Source organism: Pseudopipra pipra, chromosome 4, assembly GCF_036250125.1.
Source record: "Pseudopipra pipra isolate bDixPip1 chromosome 4, bDixPip1.hap1, whole genome shotgun sequence".
NCBI classification, from domain to species: Eukaryota; Metazoa; Chordata; class Aves; order Passeriformes; family Pipridae; genus Pseudopipra; species Pseudopipra pipra.
Genome location: NC_087552.1, coordinates 69,794,647 through 69,820,414, shown reverse-complemented (window position 1 = coordinate 69,820,414; position 25,768 = coordinate 69,794,647). Strand labels below are relative to the sequence as shown.

Genomic DNA, 25,768 nt, shown 5'->3' with positions numbered 1-25,768 from the left:
TAATTTTCTGATGGAAAAACATTTATGCCACTCCATACCAAGCCTACTCTGCAGCCATTCAGCTAGAAATGCCTTCTGTTCTAGAGAAGCCTCCAAAAATATCTTCAGTTCTTAAATACCACAATGTTTGTCTCTTTGTGGTCACCCTCAAACAGTTGTTACCACGCTTTTGTGGTGGCCAAACTTAGAAGCCCCCAGTAACAAGGCCAGAGCCAAGAGAGGGCTAAGAGCAGCCTTCCCATGCAGGGCACTGATGATTTCCCAACAGCAGAAGGCTTATGGATATTTTGGCCATGTCTTGTGATCGAGAGTGAGTGTTCAAGATGTTGTTTTTTTTTCTGAGCCCTCAGTGCACTTAATCACACCTTTTCCATCCTGGGTATTGGCAAAGGCAATTGCCTTTGGAAGAGTTTAAAGTCTTTTCCAATTTCATCCCTTAGAGAAAAATCTGTTTAAAAATATTTTTAAGAGTATTTTGAGGAAAACTGAATCCTTGGATACAAATGAGAAGGCTCTTGTCTCAGTGTACAGCTGAAGTTGCCACTGTGGACCAGCAGGAAGGCAAACCAGCTGTTTAAAGGTCTTTGTTCACATCGTTCCTGCATATGGCACGGAGTCAACCATCGTGGTTTCTGTTTTCCTGCAGACATAAACAATGACACTTACAATTTCCTGCCTGCACAGTGCTCACACGAGCATCTGTCTGTAAGGGAAATGGCTAATTACTTATTAAACCTTGCACGGTGCTTAGACTGGGTTAAATATTGACAACCAAAGTTCAAGGGGAATCCGTGTCACCAAACGTGAACTTGGGCGTCCTGTTTTCTAGGAGCTGTTCAAATAAAATGGATAGGTGACAAAATACTGCATGCAGGCAGGAGGGAAAAGAAGGGGACAAAAATTGGAGCAGGTTGGCTCAGACTAAATGTCTGTCTTTGGAGCTTTGGGGTTTGGAGTGTGATTGCAATCGGCGGCTCGAAGGGGAGTTCTGATACACAAGAAGTGCATTAAACTGAGATTTGCAGAGTATCTGGTTTCTTTTACTGAAAGTCTTGGAGATGGTAAGCAATTTGGCTGGGAAATCCACTGGGGTTGTGAAGCAGGATTTGCATGATTGGGAAGCAGTTGGAAGTGCATAGTACAATCATATTTATGTTAAAATTATGGTAGATTCACCCCAGAAGGTAGTTCAGTGCTGCCTGACTGGATTGTTTCCCAGACATTATGGGAAGCAAACAAATGCCTTATGTTGGCAGGAATGGTCCCTTGTGTGACCTGTGGTGGAGATGCTCGGGGGTTTGGGGTAGTTTTGGAGAAAGCAGGTTCGGGTTATGGGGCAGGATTTTCAGTTGGGTTCTGGATCCTCTTCCCCTCCCTCAAGCCAGAGGATTTCTAGCTTTCTTCCAGAATTAGGCAGTTTGTTCTTCCTGGAAGCAGGAGGCTAAAAAAAAAAAAAAAAAATTAATTTTAGAACCTTGAAAACATATTTTAAGGCCATTTCTTTTGAAAAAAATCACTCTTCAAATTAGGAATGCCATTATTCAGATGGGCTTGCCTTCTTGAATGGGAATGGAAAAGGTAGATTGTGTGGGTACGTGTGCCAACACACCTTTGTTGTACTTTTCTCTAAAGAAAGTCTTCTGGTTACCCACTGAACTGCATACCTGAACTGCACCATCAGGATAATTTTAGCCTTAGAGCAGAAATGTTAGTCCTCTCTTTTGGCTCACGCTAAGCTCACTGGCAGCACTTAAGAAACAATAAATAATATCTTTTCTTCCACAATAGAGGAGAAACCTTCTAGCATATGAAGTCTGTTTCTTCAAAAGTAATTTGAAGTAATCCTAACTCTCCTTTGCGTTTGCTACCTCAAAACCTAAGGGATAATGTTACTCTTTTTTGCTGCTGAAAAAATGTTCGGCAACAATTGAAATTGAATGTCACCCATACACATTTAATTTAATAAGATGGTAATTTCATGTTAAATAAATACCAACTGATTATTGAAAACATATGCTCAAAGGATTTAAAAACCATGTAAGAGATATGTATCTCATCTGCTGTTGTTGAACTGCAATAAATCTATGCAATAATCAAGTGCCAATTGTTTAACATACAATAACTATTTTATTAAATGTCAGTGAAATGTGTATGTGGGGCACTTAATTAAATGGAACATGTTCCCAAATATTCTATTTTTCTTAGTTTTGGAACATCTAGAGTAGGAAATTTACTGGCAGCCTTCACCCAAGGGGCTAGTTATTACTCATGTAAAAATATGGCAAGCACTTCTTGTGCTATCAATAAATATCCATTTCATCAGGAAAGCAGCTCCTACCACAGAGGTAGGGAAGAAAGAGAAAATATGGCACTTCACTTGCTGTAAAATGGATCCACGAGGCTGTTTTCTCCATCAGTTTGTCTGGCTCAGCCACGCAGCCCAAGACTAGAGACTGCTCCTGCAAACAGTCCGCTGCTTCAAAATCTAAGCCTGACCAGCCGTCGGGGCTGGTCAGCAAATACTTGTGGTGTTTTTGTGTTCCTCGCTAGGAGTCTTTGTTCTACAGAGATGCTGTTGGTTTTTTCTTTAATCTTTTGATTGTTTTTGATAAGCATTGTTTTTGTCTGTGGGCGCCTATGTTTTCAAGCCAAGCAGGACCCATTAGCTCATCTAATCTCATCTCCTCATGTCACATACCAAAGCATTTGGACCAGTTACCCCTACGCTGACCCCTACTTCACTTGGCTGATGCATACCTTTTGCAAATGCAAACTGTTTTGTTTTGAAAATATGAAAAGAGGTTGGATTCACCAGTCCTTTGAACTGCTTATTCCATTAGTTAATGGGATATATGGGCAACACATTCATCCTTTTATCTCTCTCAAAAAGCATTTTTATCAGTTCTGCTCTCCATGTAATGGCTTCCAACTGTGCAGAGAGCCAAGAATTCCCCTCTTTCAGGAACACCTACTCATGTGCCATCCTTGCTTTGTAAGCCCTTCCCTGTGGGATTTGCTCCTTGGTAGTGTTTGTCCAGCCCTTAGCGTAGAGAGGCCTCCATCCATTGATCCATCATTACAGCTGGAATGCCAATACAAATAATGGTAATAATAATGTGCAGGGAGTGTGAGTGTATAATCCTCATGTTGGTCTTGAAGAGAGGGTTAAACTATTGTAGAAAGGGTTAAACCTCCCCTGTAAGTGGGAGTTGTCCAGCCCAGCTTTGTAGTAGTGAATACCCCAGTTAGGCAACTCTGGCTGCATGTTTCAAGCATGGCTTTTAGGTGGTCCTTTCCAGCTATGTTCATTTTGAATCATGGGAAAGGTGAAAGAAATCAATTTTGCTGCGTACCACCCTCGCACTAAGGACTTTGGAGATTCAGGTTTTAAAGTGATGAGTGTGGTGAAGGCCAAATGTTGCCTCAAGCGTTGGTGTAAGAGATTATGTTCACACTAAACAAGCAGTTTGGTTGGTGATGCTTGTCCAATTCCTTCATCTCACGATTGTAATGAACGATTTCTCTGCTTGGCTGTATTCTCCTTGTAGGACAAACACTGCCTGTGGTACCTCAGCCTGTGATGCTAATTCCATGCATGTGTTGATGGGTTGTTTGGGTGCTTCTTGGTAAATGACTTTGCTAATTTGCTAACACAGCACTTCAAAAGAAATCTTATCGACATGGAAAGTGAATGTGTTTGGTATTAAATAATAAAATATACATAACCCATGGGGCTCTTAAAACTTATTTAACTTCTTTATAAACTTTACAATTCAGTATGTGGATATTATAAATTACTTTCCATTCCAAGAAACTGTCCAGGCTTGTTGACCTTCCTTGGAATTTCCTCTTTGTAATTATGTTTAATGTGTTAATAAAGTTCACTTTGAACTGTATGATGGCAAATGGTCTCATAGGACGTGGGTCAGTGCTGGTGCGTTCACCATATGTGAAGCCTGACGTTAGTGTGCAGTTTAGTTGAAGGAATAGCAAGGCAAAGTCCAAACAATTGTAGAAGCAGTATCTCCTCCCCAGGTTAGCACTAAAAAGGGGTTCATGGAAAGTTAGGAATGTGGAGTGGGAAATCATTTAGCTTTCACTGCTAGGTGTTACTAAATTATAGCGCTAGGTTTGAGTCACTATCAAAACACCATATATCTAGAGGGTTTTCACACAGAGCTGTAAATCATGTTTACTACATGTATGAGTTGAACGAGTGCATGAACTTTGCAATGCAGTCCAGGAAAATATAATTATATGTGTGTGTGTTTTTGACTGTGAGAAATATGGACAGGAAGCTCCAGGCTATTCCACTGTTGTGCCTTAAATACGCCTCTAGAAATTGTTTTTGCTGCTTCCCGGAAATAGCTATTTGCTAAAGCAAAGAGGCTTTCTTGGGTTTTACATAACTCCTCTTGGCAAGAAATGGCAACCACCATCCCTTCCAAGGCACTGGGGAAGAGAGCAGGAATGCTAGTAAAGCAGTGTCAGCAGCAGAGCAGCAAGTGGGACTTTTCTGTGGTGTAGGATAGTGGATATAAATTGAAAATTGCCCAGCTGTTCAGTAAGACAGGTGTAGGATCTGTCTTTTATATAATGGAACAGAATGGAGATTCCAGTTGCTTGTATTCGTAAATGAGGCAAATAAATCTGCACACATGTCTCCATGTGTATGAGCAGAAATATTTAAAACAAATGAAGTGATCATGGCATTTCCTTGTTAATGTTTGACTGAGTTTATATGATCTTGAGCAGAAAACTTGGCATCTGGCTGGGCTTGTTGGTTTCTTTCTGGGTGTGTTTACATGTATTTGCAGATGGGGAAAGTACAAGCAAGAAAATAACTTGGTGGAAAATGTAGGTTCTGGGTTGTTTAAATTATATTTTAAGCCTGATTGCACCCTGGCCCTTGGAACTCCAGGCACGATCCCTTCTAGTAACTAAAATGATTTGAATGTTATGGGGCAAAGTTATATTTAGTTTGTGTTTGGAGAAAAAATAACAACCAAGCACGGGGGGGAGGCAGCTGCATTCTCGTCACTTCTTCCCAAGTCACATCCGCGGATGTCAAACCCCACCCTTCCCCCTCAGCCAAAGTATTAAGGAATGATTCCCTCAGACTATTGGGTTGAGGACAAGGGGGGCTGAAGAAAACCTTCCCCCACTGGGCTTGTGTCAAAGTGGGGCTTAACTTACTGTAAGAGCTCCTTCTGTTCGCACAGGCTGTGGAGCCAGCTGTGCCCTCTCCTCCGTGGTGGGGCTTAAAAGCAGTGCCCTGTGGCTGTAGAGCTGCCTTTGCCTGGTGAAAAACTGCAAGAGTGGAAGCAAGGAATGGTGACTGTTTTCTCTCCTTGCCACTCCCCCCCCCACTCCCTGACTATGAAAATGTATGTGTCAGTAATTTGGATGAAATATATACCTAGGGCCTTGTTTTTGTCCTTTTCTCCCACATCCTATGGAAAAATGCTGGAAGAAGTAATTTCTATGTCCAAGAGCATCACAGATTGAAGATTCTCAGCACTTAAAAAGGCTGATGTTTTCAAGAATTGCTGCCTAATGATTAAGAAATGAGGGGGAGCATGACATAGGGACTCCTTCCCCAGGATTTACACTCAGGACCAGAGAGGACTGCTTTCTGCTACTCTGTCTTGAAAGGATCCAATCAGGAGCTTTGGCCCACAGCTGCAAGCACATGGCAATTCACAGGATCCCCACCCCAGCCAGAGAGATGGTATATATTAGCATTAATTTTGCATTGGTAAATATACGAAGTCACAATTTTAACAGTCTGATTTAACAAAATGTTTTCAGGTTTCAGAATGATCCCTTATGCCGTTGCTCTCCAGTTCTTGCCCTGCCCACAAACAAGGCAAGGGCAGTGCTATAGGGAGCAGCCAGAGGGTATTGCTCTCAAAATACATTAGATCTTTTGTGCTCACACACAATACAAAGCTGGAGTCTAGGACAGCAGAGGTTGTAACAGTGGCTGCTCGAGGAGTAATTTCATCTGTCTTTTACTGCTGCGTTAGAGCAGCGAGGGATGGGAAGTCAGCAGCAGCCAGGGTTCAGTCTGTTTTTACCTCACTGGCAGCTGTAGGTGAAGCAGCAGGTGCTTTCCTGGGATTCTGCCTCTCTAAGCAGCTGTAGAAATGTATCCAGCCGGTGGCCCCGGGCTGTGCCCTGGGCTCTGCTCCCACACTGCCACACTCAGCTGTGAGCACACACAGTGAGTGCCCCAGCCCTGCAGGATCAGACACCAGGGACACTCCCAAATCAGCGCCTTGGAAGAGCTTACTGGGCACTCTGCTCTCCTGGCCACCCCCGGGCATATTATGGGCCAGTTCTGGAAGCTGGGGAGCTCCCATCAGTACCAGTGCTGCATGTGGGAAACTAGGGGCTCAGCATGTTTTTACTACACCTTTCTTGCTCTGTTCATATAGCAAAAGATTGAACTGGCATAGAGAAACCCTGGACATTAATCTCCAGGAGAACCCGAGCGGTGCTGGGCAGCTCAGTGTATGGATTCAGAGGGGGAAGATGTTGTTGCCTGGATAGTGTGGGATTTCTGTGGTACCTCGTGCAAGGCAGTTCTGTGTCAGTAGCACCTGCTGCCCAGGGGATACTGGAGAAGGGCCTTTCTGCAAAACACACTTCCCCCTCTCCCCTGCCTCCCCTACAAAAACAGACAGCACAGAGTGGCAAGATGTGCCAAAGTGTGTCTTGACTGGAAAAGCATTCATTCATCACTGCTGCAGTCCTGAGACAGGATTCTACAGATATGGAGTGAAATAAGACCCAATGAATGCCTGTATATGAGAAAGAGAGACAGAGATCTGTGATGATATCATTTTATTCTTGCTGTAGCCCAGCTTTAGGAGGTCCAGCTACCACTGGCTTGCCAGGGCCTTTGAAGCCTCTGGCACATGTGAAGGTGCTGATTCCAGACAGTACTGCTTGAGCAGAAAGTTATTAATGCAAAGATGATAGGTAATAAAATGGGAGTATTTACAGCACTAAATGAACAAAAGCAAGGCTTTAGCATCTTTGTCCTGGGGCTGTACCCTACTAAGAAGTGCATGCTGTATCTGGCAAAATTCACAGCAGAAAGAACAGTGGGGGGAGACTTTCATTCATCTTACCAAGAAAGTTGCTGAAGGAGCTAATGAAGGGCTGCGCTTGTGTTTTTCTTTTCAGGCAGAAAGGCCTTAAGAAACACACCCTTTTCTAAATGTCATAAAGGTCTGCGAATAGATCCTGTGACAGAGAGTGATCCAACAATTCCTCAGAACGAAAGGTCAATCAAAGGAAAATGGCATTTAGGAGGACCAAGCTTACTGCTGACCCAAACATGTGACAGATCCAGAGGCAACTCTGGTGCCATCAGGAGTGCTGCTCGTGCAGCCTGACCCAGAGAAGCACATGACGTGACTGGGAAACTATCTGATTCCTCCAGGTCTCAAAATTCATCAGGAGTCAACCTGAATGTCGGAAGGAAAGGGATTTTGAAGGAGCTACAGCAGGTTTCCGAGCTGTGAGGAGGGTGCTCTTTCTCACTGTCCCTGCTTGCCCTGCACCAAACATTTTTCCCCAGCACTAATTATAGATCTGTTTTTGTCATTTGAATATGCATGGAGTAGTATCCTGGCTCACAAGCAGATTGCAGTGAAGCTACTCTTAAAATTTGATGTGGCTTGGTAGGGCTCTGGGTCAGAAAGGACCTCTCCAAAGGCCAACCCAGAATTTCAACAAGTCTGTGGACATTTCAGCTCCTGTGCACTGAGCAAGACACTGCACCCTGTAGGGAAATGTAGCTGCATTTGGGGCTGGATCCTCACGCAATGCTGGTGAATTCTGCTTTATCCAAGCAAATACACACGGCCCCTCCTGATGGGTGGATTTCCACTTTAAAAGATTCAGCAGTGTGACTTGTGTCAGACCAGCATTCGAAGCATCTTAGAATCATAGAATCATAGAATCGATTGGGTTGGAAAAGACCTCCGAGATCATCGAGTCCAACCCTTGGTCCAAATCCAGTCCATTTACTAGATCATGGCACTCAGTGCCACGTCCAATCTGCGTTTAAAAATCTCCAGGGATGGTGAATCCACCACTTCTCTGGGCAGCCCATTCCAATGCCTAATTACTCTCTCTGTAAAGAATTTTCTCCTGATATCCAACTTAAATTTCCCCTGGAGGAGCTTAAGCCCGTGCCCCCTTGTCCTATTGCTGAGTGCCTGAGAGAAGAGACCAACCCCCACCTGGCTAGAACTTCCCTTCAGGTAGTTATAGACGGTGATGAGGTCACCTCTGAGCCTCCTCTTCTTCAGGCTAAACAACCCCAGCTCCCTCAGCCTCTCCCCATAGGAGATATTATCCCATAGGATAATCTTGAGATTATCTCTCCAACCACAGTGTTGGTTGGAGGTCTCCCAAGGTGAAGAACATTAACAGTGTGGTTTGGAGTGCTTTGAAAGACCTGGAAAGGCAGGATTGGATTTCTCATGGTTGTTTTGCCAGTTCCCTTGGAGTCTGGGAAGACACCATTGGCTCAGATGATGTCTCACAGGGCCCTGCAGAAGATGTGCAGTGATGGGTGTTCTCTTTGCCAGGGACTGACTTTTTCTGAAAAAGTGCTCTCAAGATCCCCACTTTGGGTCATCAGAAGTTCATCAGAATCTGTGTGTTTCTAAGACCCATTGATTTAACCAGTTAAACTCATTAATGAGTTTCAACCTAGTTCACAACTCTTTTCTCAGCTTGAGCAGCATTTCTGTTCAGCAGCAAAGCTGTGAAATTTATGGGTGCGATTCAACTTGAGTAACTGCGACAGCAGCTCTGTAGTCATTCATGAGCTGTACTGTATGTACTGCCTTAGTCATGCTGGGGAAAAATCAGGCAGACTTTGGAATAATAGGAATTAGTCATGAGGAAGTGCAAATATGAGCTCTGTAGCTTATCCCCTGTGGGTCCAATCCTGCAAAAAACTAGAAACAGGAGTAAAATATGAGGGAACAGTTCCAAATCCCACAAACATCTTGTGGGTTTTGGGTGCAACTCAGCATCAGCAATCCTTAGCAAAACATTTTGTCCTTATGCAAGAACAGGACACTTATTATCACACCCATTAATAGACTATTCTGGGAAGAGCATTGCTATTGCAGTCTGTGTGAGGAACTTGTGCAATTAATAAAGCGGCAGAAAAGGCAGATGCAGGAAAAAGGCTCTCTGTTTCAACTTTTCAGAGCCTTAGGAAGAAATTCTGGTTGGAATTCAGCTATGGGGCCATCCCACTGTTGGAATCTTTATCACTTCTCTTTTCTGAATGTTGGCCTGTCCAAGTGCATCCTGTTATCATGTGGCAAACAGTGTGTTCACTCTGTGGCATTCCAGGGACACTCTGCTTTGCATGAAATTATCACCTTTTACAAAGAGCAAATATTTGCCAGGCAGGTCAAACCAGCAGGGTTGCTAAGGCCATTTATAAAAATATCCTCTTTTGGACTATAAGCAGTGTTAACATGTCAGGCTAAACTGGATCTTTGAGTGAAGCACTACCCACTGAACGCTCTGTGTCCAACAACTACAGGCTTATGTGTCTCAGATAAAGCCCATCTGGTGACTATTAAAGGGAATTACTGTACATACAACATGAAAGGATTATGACATTTGGAGGGGGGGCAGTGTTTTGTTTTAAGTACCAGTCCTGTTACTAATTTTGCCTTCAGGATAGGTGTTAAATTTGAAACAACTACAATTTCTTTACCAAATACAGCGGAACAGTTTGGGTATTGGACTCCTTCTTGTGATAGGAAAATGCTGGAAATTTTGGAAAAGCAGGAGAGCCTGAGAATCAGGCTTCCTTGGGTGGTTAGCTTGAGCTGCTGCTGATGGCAAGGCTGCAGCTTCAGGTCTTGCACAAACCAGTATCTCTGTTGTTGTATCCCTCTGTAATTGCCTGCATTTTTAGCCTTGGTTTTAAGTGATTTTCGGTTAGCACCTCTTGCTGTATCTCTGTATAGCAGCCAGTGGCCTGACTGATGACTTGGCTTTGAATCAGTGCTGTATCACTGGCAAAAGTCATGACAGCTCTTCCTCTCTCTGTTCTTTCTTAGGCCCCCCAAGGATTGCCGATAAAGTGATTCACCGCCAGTCCGTGAGGCTGGGGAGGACCATCAAGCTCCTGTGCCCGGTGGAAGGCGACCCCCCTCCCCTCACCATGTGGATGAAGGATGGACGGACTATCCACAGCGGCTGGACAAGGTTCCGGATCCTTCAGCAAGGGCTGAAAATCAAGGAGGTGGAAAGCGAAGATGCGGGAACCTACATTTGCAAAGCCACCAACGGCTTCGGCAGCACCAACGTGAACTACACCCTGATCGTAATTGGTGAGTAGAGCTGGAGAAAAGCCAGGCCTCACCTGCTGTGGGGTGAGCGAGCGAGCGAGCTGATGTCTGCGTAGCTGTCAGTGATTGCAGATTTGCTTTGCTAATCATTTACTGACCTCCACTCTTAACTGGCCCTTTCCAGTGTTTGAGGATTGCCAGAGCTGGCTGTGTTGCTGCACATCTTCTGCTGCAGCCGGCTGCAGGCAGATAAGATTGTGCAGTGCCAAAGGTTACAAATAAGCAGAAATGATGCAATAGTCACTAAGGCCCAGATCACAATGAATTCCACACAGGAAAGGCTGTGCGATAAGGAGAGGTCACACTGATCTTTATGTTTGCTGTTGGAACAGGATAGTTCTCAAAACAAATGTTGAGGCACCCGTATAAAAATGCACAGCAGGGAGATCCATGTACTGAGCTTTTGCAAAGCATGGTGTCTTCAGGAATAATAATATTTGGGTTGAAACAAAGCTCAGAGCTGGCATGTAACCCAGGGATGCTCAGCTCCTGAGAAATCCTCTTGATGGAAGCAGGATTAAAAAAGCTTCAGGTGCTGTCTCAGTGACCATGGGTTCACTGGCAATCCTTTTGGCCATCTTCAAAGGGCTTGCTTGGACCAGTGGTGAGATTTTGGGGTCTCTTGCTGGACTGAGCATTCCTGAAGACTCCCAAAGACACGTTTCAGGGTAATCAGAGATTCCTCTGCTGAAGATGCCACAAAAATAGGTTCATTGATCCTTGTCTGTGAGAAGGGAAAGAGCTGGGTGAAAATCAGCATGCTAGAGGATGCTTAGGGAGCAGTGGGGAGGGTTACTAAGCAGGGTGTGAGATCAGGTGTCTTACTCACCCTATTGCATGATCAGCACTCCAAGTATCTGGTCTACAAAGTTCTGTTTCTGTGAGACAGTGGAAATGAGGACAGAGTTCAGGGCATTTTCCAGCTGCCTACTGGTTGGCACTTGGCCTGGTTTTTTTCTGTTTCTTCTTCACCTCTGCAGAAGAAGGGCTGCTGTGGACTCAGAGCATATAGCAAACACTTGCTGCTGCTTGATGAAGGATTATCACCCGATAACAAGGTGATTCTTGGAGAATGCACTTTGCTGCACAGCTGGTATAGGAAAGAAACCAGAATGTAAATATCTTATCTGGAATGAGATGCCTAGATGAGGGAAACCCTCTGGTGACATGACTCCTGCAGCATCAGTGGGATAGAGCTGCAGAAGTCATCTTAGTGTTTACATAGTTTGGGGATTTTGTTTTCCTTGTTCACCTTTTTCTTAACCACATTCATCCATTTCTTTATGCTTCACTGAACAAAAATGGTGAAGTGGAAATAGTCATACAGGGTCACGTCTATACAGACTCCTTTTGGATGTGCTTTCCAGACTTTTTGGTGGGGAGAAAGGAATGGTATAGGAACCTGTTTCAGTCCAGCTTGTGCTTTTGCAATATGTGGAGGTTGCCACAGTCTTTGATCTTCTGTGTCATGCTGTATCTTCTATGGAGCTCAGAGGCCAAGCTAGATCCCATTATTCCAAGGCAGAGGCATCAAGGCATCTGTGAGTCAAAGAAGACTCTGCCTTATTCCTGGTAGCACAACCAAAGCAAATGAAAGGGAAAAGCCAGGAGGCACAGGGTAAAAGTTGGACTAGAATTCAGGAAAGATTGAGACAGAAACTCCAATTCAGTTGCTCAGGGAAATTGGATTATCAAATTTAATTGTGTTAAGAACAATAGTGTTCATTATATTTGGCACTGAAAAACCCTGGGCACAAACACTAGTTATTTAGAGCCTCGTCAGGCAGCTCTGGAAGGAAATGGCAAACTCCCACTGGCCTCTGTTGGTGTGAGATTGAGCCCTATGCAAACAAATATTGATCACCAAGTGCCAAGAGAAGGATAACTTTAACCTAAAAGTGTGGCAGACATATGGGCTGAGGTATCGTTCATCTCCATGCATCCCTGTTGTAAAAACCAGTACTTTCTAGACTCTTTTGCACCTTCCTTCCTCGTCTCACAGTGTGCCATTGTGCATTCTTCTTGCTCAGACCATTTTTGATGGATTACTTACATCCCTCATCTGCAGTGGTACTGTTGTGTTCATGTGGTATTTCAAACCAATTGCTTTTCACTAGAACAGTTTCCCCTGAAAACAAATGTTCCCCTTGTGTCTTTCTTGTCAAGCTCTGCAAGTAAACACAAGGTATCACTGACTTATTCTTTCAAAGGACCCAGACACTTAATGCACTGACCAGATGCTCGTGTTCATCTTGGCGAAAATGCTTTTGGTTGAGAGAAAATCAATCCCTTGTTGATTTTTGAGAAGGAGGCAGTGTTTTAAAACCAACTGCATGTCAGTTTTGACAATGAAGATCAAATTGATGGAGCTTTTTTGTTTGTGCTCCAGAAAGCACAAACTTCATTAGGCAGAGTGGCTTTTTGAACCATATGGCCTCTCTATTCTCCCAGTCCTTCAAAGGAGAAAAAACCCTCTTATTCCAGCTTTACTGCTAACAGCAAACATGTAAAACCACACAGGTGTCAGACATGGGCAAGGTGGTTAAGATAGTAAATCTAGAATAGCATGAAAGGATTCATTAAACATTGGGACTTGAAAAAATAAAATTCATATTGACATGATAACATTCTGGAAATTTAATCAATAATATCTGGAAAATATACAGTAGCTTATTGAAAGGTTTTGGAGTTATGCTGTATGCTTTTAAGTGAGCTATGCCACACCATTGACAAGTAAGGATTTGTCACCCCTGTGCTATATACATGTGGGCTGCAGCAGGATAAAGTGATGGTTTACCTAAGATCCTACAGAGAGGTGAGACTAAATTCACCAGTCTTCAGCCTCTCTGCCTGCATTCAGTGCTGTGTAATTCTTATGAATCTTAACTCTTATTAACATCTGTATTCCATTATGGTACAGAAAAGCAACAAATATTGTGACATTTTACAAAAGAGTAAAAAGGGCAGTGGATCCGCCAACATTGTTGAGGGGGGGCAGACATGGCAGAGGTGAGCTCCATGGTTGGACTCTGTGAGATGTAATACTTTAGGTAGAAGCCTGTTTGGATGTTGCTTTGAGGCTTTCGGGGCAGATCTTGCTTGCAACCAGCCAGCTGAGTGCACGAGCAGAGCAGACTTAGGTCTGCCTCTACATGTCTGGTAGACGTGCCTACTCATTGCCTGGCTGGAGAACTTCTCAGTCTGCAAGTGCGGGTGAGACGGATTACAGTGATTTTACAGATGGTAACTAGGACAAAGAGAGACCAGGTGATTAGGCCAAGACCACATAAAATACGAGCTGTGGCTCTGAGTTGTGTCTAAACCTCTTAAATCTCACCATAAAAGACTATTCCTCCTTCATAACACTTACTAAAGCCTTTTCTTCCTAATTTAGCATCTTCCTACTGCTCTGTTGGAAGGGAGACTTCTCTTATATTACGTTTTTGATCTTCCTTCTCAGACATAGATTTTGCCAACCCAGATGGTAGCAATTGGTTTCTGCCCTGCTTATTTCCCCATCTTCTCAGGCTGCAGGGCCTGGATCCCAAAGATCCAAGGAATCCTGCTCTAATACACCCCTGCATGAAATGTAAGCCAGTAAAAGCAGATTACTAGTATAAGTCAAAACTACAATTTCCTCTCTTAGCTGTCCTTAATAGTTTTTGTGGCTCACCACAAGATTTGGGATGCCAATTACACTGCAGGCAGACGTACAAATGCTGGAAGAGTAACTTTAATCAGTATTAAATCACATTGCAGTTATTAAGTACAATGGTTCCTTATTTTAGGGAATTATGTGTAGCTCATCAAAACAAATGTGCTGTACCTTCCCAAAAAATTATATGTACAATGATGCCCATGAATATCTTATTTTTAAGGGGTTTTTCTGCAACTGAATCAATTCAGAAGAGCTGATTTATAACCTAAAGGTGTGAAAAGTAACATCATTTCGTTTATGCTTGGTTGAAACCTGCGGTTTCTTTACTGCAGAATTAAAAAATTCCTTGCCAGCGTGTTCTAAAAGGAAACCTAAGGCCAAAGAGGAAGAAACAAAGTGTTGAATAGCTGCTCCTTATTTGAAAACTATCCACCTTGTGTGCTGAATGGAGGCATGTTCTGCAGGAAAAAAAATAGCAGGTGGTGGTGTAACTGAAACCTCTGTCGAGCTGTGACCAGCTTGGAGAAACTGTGAGGTTGCACACATGGAGCCATCACGCACTCCAGCCGTCAGCCCTCCCTGGGAAATCTTAGCCCAAATGGGTGAGATTTTCCTGACTTATAAATAACTTAGAAAACAAAGTATTCTAACATGGAAGTGCTCGAGAACGTCCGTAACCATCTCCTTCTGCAATAATAAACAGTATCCCTAGTTCCAGAGGTCTGGACATTTTCGGAAGGGAAAATTGTTGGTGAACAGCTGTAGGAAGGACTATAGGTAAATATTTATGCTGTAGCACAATGACCTCTTTCAGTAATGCACAACACAGAGGACTTTTCTCTTGCAGAAGCGTTATGGGCCAAATCCTGCAAGGTGTGCCAGCATTACAACATGCAGGGCTATTGCTACAGGTGCTGCTGGTAAATACTTCATCTTGCATCAGTTGCTCAACCAAGTGATGAAAGATCAAACTGTCTCTGTTTTCACATCTGCATCCATGACTCTTATTACCTTCTGTAGCACAGAAAAAAACCCCAACAAACCAGCAACAAGAGCAGGGTTTGGGATTGTCTCTGCACTGTAGCCTTCTTGCTTCACTTGGTGTTTGTAAACTGCCAAGGACACATCTCGCTTGGGTGCATCTCAGCATGAAAAATAAATGTAAAATAATGTGTAAATAATGAAAAAAAAATGAAAAATAATGTGAAAATCCAAGGAACAGCTTCTTCAGTATTTCTTTTTCTTGCCCTATATCTCCGACTGCTGCAGTTGTTTATTCTCTTCTTCTTGTGTTTTTGGAGGAAGATTTTGGTGAAGAATCCGTCATCTGTCCAGTTTATATCTCTCTCTGGTGCCTGGCCCTCTGAGTGACCCTCCATTTGGGCTGTAGAGTAGCAAAATCTTGATGCAGAGAGCAGGAGGAAGAGTGCATCCTGTTGTCCTAAAGCTCTGATGGGCTGTTCAGAATTTGAACGATATCTCAAACTAATTTGCTATTTAATGTCTGCTGTCTGTCTGTTGCAATAGATTGCTTTGCGAATCTGCCCTGACATCAGATGATTTATCTTTAAAGTAGCTTTTTCCTGCTGAGCCAGCTGCTATTTTATGCTTTTTTACAGCTTGTCCAAAGACAGCTCTCTTTGATAACAGGCATGTGTGAAAAATTTGCATTAAAATAACCATTTTTTTAAACAGTCAGCATAAGTATCCTGAAAAAAAAAATCATGGCCATGTCTGAATGGATATTTATTCTAATGTCCTTTTTTCTGCTCATAGTAGTAGAAAATACTGTGTGAAAAAAATTCAAGTACAGTAAAATATGGTTTGCATTACACTTCTCCAATGAAGTCATCAATCCGTGTCTCAGAACTCATTTACAGTGCAAAAGCTGAGAAAACATTTCTAACCCAGTCAGGTGCCACCAGCCATCTTGGAAAAGCATGACAAATTCATTTATGTTTGGGTTTTGGCCTCTTAATAAACTCTGGGGACCAGAGAGGGATGTGCTCAGCAAGATGTGAATCAATGTTGAGTCAGCAATGTGTGCACTAAGGGTCTGCTAATGCTAAGCAAAAACTGAAATGAGTCAACACTTAAAAAAAAGAACTAAAAGGTGCAGTTTTTGCATTTGAGAATAAGGTGGTAGAGCTTGTGCTGGTCATGGTATGGAGTTAGCAAAATGTCTTAAGTGCATTTACCTCAACGCAAAGTGCAAAGGGCAGTCCATCCAGTGTAGGACCATTAACACAATCACAGGACACATAATCATGACTAATGATGATTAGTCAGTTGTTATATGGAAATGAAGAGTTCCTTGTGACAATAAACAGTAACAAAGTTCTCGTGTTTAATTTGTTAAGGCCCCAGTCCAGCAGCTGGATCTACGTTGGTGGCCTCCTGTGCACACGCAGCGTGATTAACACCAGATGAGGATCTGGCCATAGTCACTGGTGCTTAGTAATGGTTATGTTGCTAATTAAAGCTCAGATTGGTTTGGGCCTTTGGGAGCTGAGCAGAAAAGGGGAGCCTACCCAAGGCCTACCCAGGGCAATCATTGCACAAGGACTCCTTGTCAGCTTGTGGTGTGGTGCCACTGGGTCACCCTCTGTGGAGGTGCAGATATGGTTTTGGTTCATAAAAAGACCTGTCTTAGTGGTGTTGCCAAGTGAGGGTCCTGTGTGTCAGTCTGTGGGAAGAGACTGGCACTGGGCATGAGAGTCAGTGAAATGCTTGGTACATAAAATGTGTTTTCATGTCTTGGTGCAAACTCATAGCTAAAAACTCTTCACTTGGAAATGAAGCTCCTTTTCCACTGGAAGTGACTCATGGTTGATTAATGATGCCCTCACCCAAGCAAGGGCTCTTTCTTCCAAGTGTTTATTAGCGTAGGCATAAAGACACACACCCTGACCAAGCTTGATGTTGCTCAGGGACAGCACAAGCATGTTAAAAGAAATCTAAATGCAACCAGGCATTCCTACCCCCTGAATTTCGGGGATGCTTAATTTCCTCCTTATTTGGGGGATCTCACTCCGAGTCCAACAGACTCCTTGTCCCTATATATACAGCATGTTGAGTCCTGTAAAATGTCCACTGTCCTGGGAGAGGAAAGGAGGAAAAAGAAATATACCAAAATGAAAAGGTGGCTATTGCTGGATTGCTGCAGAGAAACAATTTCAATGGTTTTCATAATTTTGATGACTGCTACACTAGACTGATGTCACAACAGCTCATAACAATTTTGTTCTTGAAAAGATTTCTCTATAAAAAGGTGATGATGTGAGTGCCAGTATTAACTGTAACTATCCTAAAAATGACTGATCAAAAATGTAACACTGAGTGGTTTGACTGATGGTCTTGGTGAATGGGTATAAAACCCTGGAAAATATCACAACCAGGCAGCAGTCTTGTTTCTTCCAAGTCCAGATCTATAATGTAACTCAGTGCTAATGCTGTATAATGTCCACAGTTTTTACAAGATCTTTGTTAGGTTTTATTAGTTTCATTTGATTTTATAACAAACTTTACAATATGCTTATCAATACATCATTTTCTGGCTAACAAAAGCCTCACTGTTTCGGGTAGATCTCTGTTTTCCCTTCGTGAAGCTGTAACATAGAAGCCAAGTTAAGAAGGTGACAACACCTGTTCACAATTTAAAGGAAATGAAAAGATTTTTTTCCATGGATGTAAGCATGAAATTCATACATATGTGTATGGATATATAATTTCCCCCCGTACTCCATCCTGTGGCAGACTGCAGCAAACCAGAGCTGCAGCCAGTGTAAATTCGAGGCATGCAGGACATATGGATGCATTTAGCCCACAATCCTTTGCAGATGCTTTGGAGTGTATAGTGGCTGCTACACTCATGCAAATAGAGAGCTGCAGCTCCGTTTGCTGCGCGAATATTGTTTGGGAATGAAAGCAACACACAATACCAGGCAGGCTGACATTAAAACTGTGTTTGATCTGAGAAATTTATGGCTTCCTTCTGTTAAATGATATTAATAGAATTAGCCTCTGATCCCAACGAGTTTGTGGTGTACATGTCGGGTTTTTCTCGTCAGCTTGTCTGAGGCTAAAAACGTCTTTTGCCTCTGACTTTATTAATCAGAACTGTCTTTGTTACAGCCAATGGGCAGAATTATCCTGTTGACAGTGCAATGCTGATGTGCATGGCCAACAATTTGCCCACATCTACATATCTATAGTGCTTAGAAATGGCTGCATTTGTGAGTAAAGCCAAGACAGTCCCTGGTCCAAGCAGGTGATACCTACATGTGTGGAAGGCAGGCTTGCAGAAGATGATGTAGATTCCCAGTCAAGGTCTGCTGTGACTGCAGAATAGTAGTTAAGAGTCTTTTACTAGCACCCCAAGTAATGAGAAGCCATCAAGCTAATTGCAGACTTGGGCATCAGCAGTTTTGAGATGTCTACCATCTTGCCAACCATCCAAGATGACTATCTTCTCCAAGTAGCAGGATCTTTCTGTTAACTTTCCTACAACTACTGCTGTCCTTCCCTACTCCTGACAGTTTTTCCTTGGAAGTTGTGCTCCATCCCTCTGCTTCTTGCTACAGGCTGAGGATGAAGGATTTAGCATGGCCTCATTGGACTCAGAGCACCACTGAAGCTGGGTTGAGCTCCATGGGCACAATGTCTCCAGGAGGTCTGTGCCAGAGCGCTGTGCCCCATTCGCTGGTCACAGCTCTGCTGTCCTCAGTTTGCCCAGTACATAACACAGATGGTGGGGTTTTAGCCAAATTTTAGTCCCTTTGGTATCAGTTAACTCAGAAATACACAAAAGGCACACTTGTAAATTAAGGCACAGTGAAGAATATTTATTGTCGAGAAAGCAGCGCCAAGTTGGACTAGTTTATAAGGTGTAGCTTGAATGTTGATTTTGGAGACTCCTTCTTTATGTGTAAGTGCACGTACACAGCACCAATTGCTCACATGCTTCTTCTTGATCCATACATGTAGGTATGTTGCGTGTTAAAATGTATGGTTGTTGAAGAGGTGTATTTTTACATTCCTGTAGGGTCTGGTTCTCTACCTTTCCTGTGCTGTCTTTGGCATCCACATTAAGAAAAAAGATGAAAAAAAGGAAAATAAAACCCAACAAAACTTCTGAAAATTAGTGTATAAACCTATTTTTAAATCCAATTTATTATTGTTTGATGAGAGGAAGAACATATTCTGTGTTGTGCTTGATGAATAATATCATTGTGCTAGAATGCTTTGATTTTTCTTTCTTTATAATAATGTGGGTTTCATAGTCAGAAGGCCTGAGTGTTTACATTATACAGTTTTTGGCAATAAAATAGGAAAAGGAGAGAAAAAAAAAGTACTAATCCCAGGAGTTCTGAAACCTACACTCCTTCTTAAACGTACCCTGCTAAAGACATTAAGTCCCTTGCAAACATCCATCTATCAGCAGTTGAGAGTTTGTAAAAGGCGTACTTTGTTCTGAACTCCCTGCCCTACTGATTATGCACAGTTCTTTTATTTTGTGAATAGGATGACGACCCCTTAGCCTGGTAATGATGACAGATTTATGTATTTTAACACCCAGACGCTGCCGTATTTGTTAAGGGCTGCCAGACTCCAGCAGTGCTGCAACCGTAGTTTATTTTCATTGTCAGTTTGTGCTGCTTTTTAAGGTGTTCTGCAGCCACTGGAAGCAGCGCCACTGCTGCTTTCAGAGGTTGAGATGTCAGGATGTTAAGAGCATAAGCCACCATCCTTGGACTGTTTCCACCCATAAAATGTCAGTTTTACGCTGGTCGCGCTGGGGGCGTGGAACCTGCTTCTCTCACTGAAGCCAAGGGAAAGAGGGGAGAAATAAGCAGTAAAAGGAATCAGATAACACAGAATTTATCCCTTCACTTTCTGCTCCCATGATGTATTTTGCAGCTCTCAAGTTAGTGTTTTAAAGAGAACCCTCTTTTAACGTGCAGCAAAGGCAAAGAACATAAACATACCTTGCAAGTGTAGCTGTTAAAGTGCTGTAATGGGTCAGCACATCTGTCCTCTGCACAATGCATCTGTCTGTGATTTCTTCTGGGTTGTTTTAAATTACTGCAAGTCGCAAAACAATACGGAGACAAACAGTAAGAACAATGCTGTTGTTTAATAACAAGCTAAATTATTAACAGGCCTGTACAGAAAATATTTCATGTAAATTACAGGGAAACAAATGATTTTATTTTCCATTGCAATGATCCAGTGCAACAAAGGCAGTTGATGTCTTTCTTCTTTTCTTCTTTTCTTTGATCTTGCTACAGAAATGGTTATTCCTGTGTGTGCATATTAATTTCTTACAGACACATTACAAAGGTTATAGGGCAAAAATGCAAAATATGGATGGTTTTTTGATCTCTTCATGCCAACCAAGCCACTAAATCTGAGTTTGTCACACAATTGAAATTATACATAGTACTTTTACTGACTTTTTTTTTTACTTCCAATTCATTGTTTCCCTGAAAAATGTTGTCAAATCAGTTGAACTATTGAGTTGAGTCAGTTTTCTGCTTGGTTGTCAACAAAGGGCTTTGAAATATTTGAGATTGAATCCTCCATTGCAAAACTGTTTTGACTTGGAAAAAGCATCACCACCAAATTATTTGTTGAGTTTTCTTCAGTCTAGCATTAGATGTTTCTCTTCTTAAAGAGAAGCCATGTGAGTTGGCATGTTGGTTTTGTGGGTTTTTTTTCAAACTAGAATAACTTATGGTGACCTTTCCACTGAAGTAGACAAGGATCTTCATCTCACCTTTGTTGAATGTGCAGCTGGCAGGAGAGGGAAGAACTGGTGGCAATCCTCCTTGATCACTGGCAGGGAACTGGGGGAGTTGGACCCACTTCAGATGTGGGCTGGGATTCACGGCTAACAATCCCAGGAATCTCATGGAGGAGAAGGATGGCGCCTCCCCACAGCCCAGCCCAGTGTTTGTGCTCTGTTTGCAGTGTCTCCTGACAACTGCAAGCCCACTTCAGCTTCTCCTGGTAGCTCTGGCGTGTGCTTTGGCAGGAGAAACTCCAACCCAGGAGAAAGTTGTGGGAACTGGACGTCCAGAGGGTTGTGTCAGCCAAGGTCTCTTGTGAGCTGCTTTGTTTTGAGTGTGGTTTTGTTAATCCCTTTCCTTCAAGGAGGCTTGGAAGATGCAGTAGCCATTACTTCTGGGAAGTGAATAGTGTTGAATTTTGAGAAGCTGGTCTGTGTCTTTGGCTTGAAATGCCAGCAAGGTGCTGGGTGTGCTCCTCCCACCCTGACAGACTTGCTTCTGACATGCAAACCATGTCTTGCTCACATTAGTGGACTGATTGGCTTTTTCTTTAGGAACTCCCTCACCCTATTTCCTGTGGGATGATTTTCAGAGCCTCTAGGGAGGTGTCTGAAAAACTCCAATCATGGCAATTGTAAAAACACGTCTATGTGACCTTCAGAAAAATGAAGTAGTTCACTGGGTGCTCTGTCCTTGGATAATTATGGAGAATTTTGTGGTGGCCCCTTGAGACCTTGCCATGATAAACAGACAAAAGGGCAACAGCTTTCAGGGCTAGATTGGTGGAATTGCATCAGAAAGGAATTTGACCACTCAACATCCTCAGTACTGTCAGCACTCGTCTGTATTTCAGATCCCTTTGCCAGGAATGATTTGGATACGTTTTACCCTTGTTCTAGGCAAAAGCCGGGTCATGGACATACTCAACTATAAATTAAACTGTTAAACCTTAAATACAGAAATTATGCCTTATATGTGGTTATTGCTATTCATTTGTTTGACCTGTGTTAGCTTTTCTTAGGAATTTTTGGCCCTGCTTGTGTTCAAAGCTCCACACTTAACTGGAGGACAGGCTGCATGCTGGACTGACTGCTCACAAGTGACATTTTTGCCACCCTTTAGCATCTGCATCAAGGGAGGAAATACTGCAGATCCTGTGGCAACATTTCTGTTCTTCCAAGGCCATGTTGGCATATCCTGAGGGGGAAACTCTTTAAAAGTTTCCCTAGATTCTTCCTACATGGTACTTGGAGAAAGCACTCTTTTATGTTTTGGGCCAAATCTGTTCATCTTCACTTATATGCTATGGACCACAGAAGTAGTTTCAGATGTGAGGAATAAAAGTCAACAAGTTGCCTGCATGTCATTCCTGTTCTTTCACTGCAGCCTTTTTTTAAGAGTGCTTTTGCTTTTGCTTTTCTTATGACAGCTACATCCCTGGAGCACTGTACCAGCTTTTTTGACTCTTAGCACAGGGAGCATGTTTGCTGTGGGGAAATAACCAGTTTGTTTATTACCTTATGGAGTTCTGACATGCCTTTTTATATTTCAGATGTGTCATGGACACCTGGTGCCTCCCCAGCACTCTGCAGGATGTGCAATGATTATGATTTAACTTTTGGGGAGGGCATTGCTTTTGGGCCTTGCTTAGTTATGATCCAATGAACTTGGAAGGTATTTTCAAGACTGCTTACTTCATCCTGCCTGGTTTTGGGGATTTTCTATTGTAATGCAGTGGGGTTTCTTCTCTAGCTTCAAATGCTAAACCACTACTAAGGTGAGATGATACAACCAGTTCTTTTTTGATACCTTGGTCTCTGCTCAGAGTGTGAAGTAGTGGGTGGATTTTTAGCCACTGCTTTTCTCAGGCCTGTCTTCAAATGTGGCATGACTCAGGCCATGAGTGAAATGCTTTTCATGTTCTCAGTGAGGGAAAAAGTAGATCCCACTTAGAGGCCTGTAGTGTTAAAGGAGGATGGTAAACTGAACTTACAGCACTTTATCTCTGGGACCATTAAAAATGGAGGATGAAGGGGAGTTTTTCAAAAGCAGTCAGCCGAGGCTGAGTCAACTGCTTCTGAACAATTCCCATGAACTTCCATGGGTTGAGTATATCCAATGCTGAAAGCTTTTGAAACCTTACCTAACCATCCAATGACACTTCTTGAAAAATGTGTGTACTAAGCACACATTCCTGGGAAAATGTAAGTAGGGTTCACATGTGTTGAATACTGAGGTGCTTTCTCAGAAGCAGGTGTTTTGAAAGGAAATTGAGAAAACGGGTTTCTAAAACAATTTTAATGAGCTATAGTGTCTGCCCTGGTCAGCAGAACAGAACACTTAGGCTGAAGCTATGTTTTAGCATAGTTTTCTCTCCTGTTAGCAAGGCCTGACTGATAAGTTGGCTGTGGCAATAAGCAATCCCCTGATACTGGTCCAACACATTCAGCTGATGTGTGAAGTCATGTTGAGCACAAAACCATTGCAACATTTGCTGGTGTCTGACTCAGAGCTTGTACAATGCTTTGGGATTCAGAATAAGGAAAACCATTTCTGTACCACCTCTGGATATGAGCTGTAACTGCTGTACCAGTTAAATAAAAACTAATAGGAATATGGAAGCTGAGGACTGAGAGAGTCCCAAGGTTGCAGTAATCAATTTTTTTCCCCCACTTAATGAAAATTCAAGGTTCAAATATCGGGAACACTGTTGCTGGATGTAGTCCATGCACGCAGTTGCCATTGGTTCTGGTGGGAAATTGGTGGAGTTAGTCAGAAGGAATGTATGTGAATGATGAGCAGGGTTCCCCACCCATGTTGCAAGGCTGCATCCCAATACCTACCCTCCTTAGCTTTAGGGCTGCTAAAATTCATTGGACTCATCTGAAGGGAATGGTCTGTCTTGCAGTTCTACAGGGAGGAAGTGAAGGACAGAAGGAGCAAAAGGAGAAAAACATTGGGGGAGGGATTTTTTTTTTTTTAAATCTTTCCTTTTCCACTGCAGACACATTAAGTACTTAAAATTTTAAGAGCATCTTCTGACTTAGAAAAGCTGGCAGAGATGGGATTCAGTATGAGTCTGCCAGATTGATTTACAAATCGGCCTTACGAACCCCTGCTGCTTAAACATACCAGAATGCGACAATTAAAGCCAACATCTGGAATTCATTGGTGGAGCTGATCCTAGATAAACATTAAATGAATGTCCATTTCCTTAGCATTGGATTTCCTCTGGCTACCATAGCTTAAGCAGTGTCATCCTATCAGATAGAGCTGACGATGATAGCAGAGCAAATGTCAAAGTCATGAGCCAGATCAATTTGTTCCATCTTTTAGCACTGAAACTAGGACTAGAGCTGGGCTGAAGACACCCACTGTTTTTTATCACTAGACTGTGGGAATGGGTTCCTCATCTCATTAACCTGAGTTAAACTGGTTGTGTGACTCCCTTTCTCTCCTATGAAGACAGAATACTGATTTGTTACGTTAATCTCACTTGGGGAACTTTGTCTCAGTACTTTCTCCTCTCTCTGTTTCCCACAATCCTTTCAAGGTTACTGGAATCTCCTTCCACTCTACAAATCCAGGGAGGGATTTTGTTTGTTCATTTGTTAGAAACAGAGAAAATCAGCTAATGAATTTGGGACTAACTCCCAAATTAGTCGCAAGTTACATAAGTGGAAACCATTCACAACAAACACTCATATGTCTTCCTTTGCAGCAGATCTCTTCCCTGAGGCTTGGCTGAAGGGGTGAGTGGTGAGTGCTGTCCACATCCATGGTGGGTGAGATTGAAAGCCCTGGGGTTTTATCTCAGGGCCAAGAAGAGCTTTCTTATCTTGGTAAGAATCATGTTTCTTTGTGCAATCTGAACTAAGTGTCATCCTGGGGGAAGTAAAAAGCACCTTTTGGCTTAAACTCATGGTCATTTGGCCCCGTAGTCTCTGACCTCCTTGGTCATTAGAGAAGCAAAAAATGTGATGGTCTCTGGGTGGATTTATTTGCATAACCATTGTGTCCCCCCTCTGAAACTGCTCAGTCCTGGATCACTGACATGAAGCTGGGGAGAGGGAGTTTCCATGTGGCCAAACACTCTGGACCCAAACAACCCTAGAAGGCCTTCAGAACCTTCAGCAAAGGCACATGAAAACACATGTGCTCAGTTCTGTGCTCATGACATCATTCTTGCCTCTGATCTCAAACTGGATCAGGTGTCTTTAGAAACTTTTTGAGAACACAGGGCATTTACTGAAGTGCATATGTGAGGCCTGAGGTTTTTTCCACAAGCAAACAGACTTGGATTTTGCAGAAAGCTCTTTGAAGAAGTCACTTTCTGCTTTGTACCACACAGGAGCTATGTTGGATGAAGTAAACAGATTGTTGGTGCAGGGGTCTTCCTTCCAACCTTGAGGGGATCTTTAAAATCTCTGATAGTGCTGCCCCTCTGAACCTCTGGGTTGCCTCTGCTGGGCTCCCCTTCTGTGGGGCTCAACTTCTGCTTGAAGCACAGTCTCCCTCCCCCTTGGAACTCCAGTATTCAGCTTCTTCCCACTTTCATCAATCTGACAATCACTGGGTCCTCCTTCCCACCTCTTGCCTAGTCATTCAGCTTAATAAAAACACCAGCACCTTGGTTTGCTGAACTAGAAAATTGCATGAATCTTTTAATTTCCTTCCCTCCTGTGTTTTCACACTGTGCCTCCCCACACTTTGTGGAGAAGCTGAATACACGTGGAGATCATCTTGGCCTGGGACGTAGCTCCTGTGAGCTTTCGGAAGGCATTTGGGTTTCCGATCTCTCATCTCCAGCTCAGCAAGGAGCAACACAGCCATGAGGGCTGTGCTTGACATACCTCAGAGCGCTCAGTGTCACAGCAATACCTCAAGGGCCAGTGCATTTCAGCAGCGGATCATGG

At 43.0% G+C, this 25,768-nt stretch overlaps 1 protein-coding gene across 3 annotated transcripts in view; it reads left to right on the top strand.

Moving 5' to 3' along the window:
• Nucleotides 1-25,768, top strand: part of FGFRL1 (fibroblast growth factor receptor like 1) — a 177,494-nt gene that overhangs the window by 72,900 nt on the left and 78,826 nt on the right. For all 3 annotated transcript variants that reach the window (XM_064653476.1, XM_064653477.1, XM_064653475.1), the window contains exon 3: nucleotides 10,113-10,385. In XM_064653476.1, coding sequence (XP_064509546.1) covers nucleotides 10,113-10,385 — 273 coding nt within the window. The remainder of the gene's footprint in view (nucleotides 1-10,112; nucleotides 10,386-25,768) is intronic.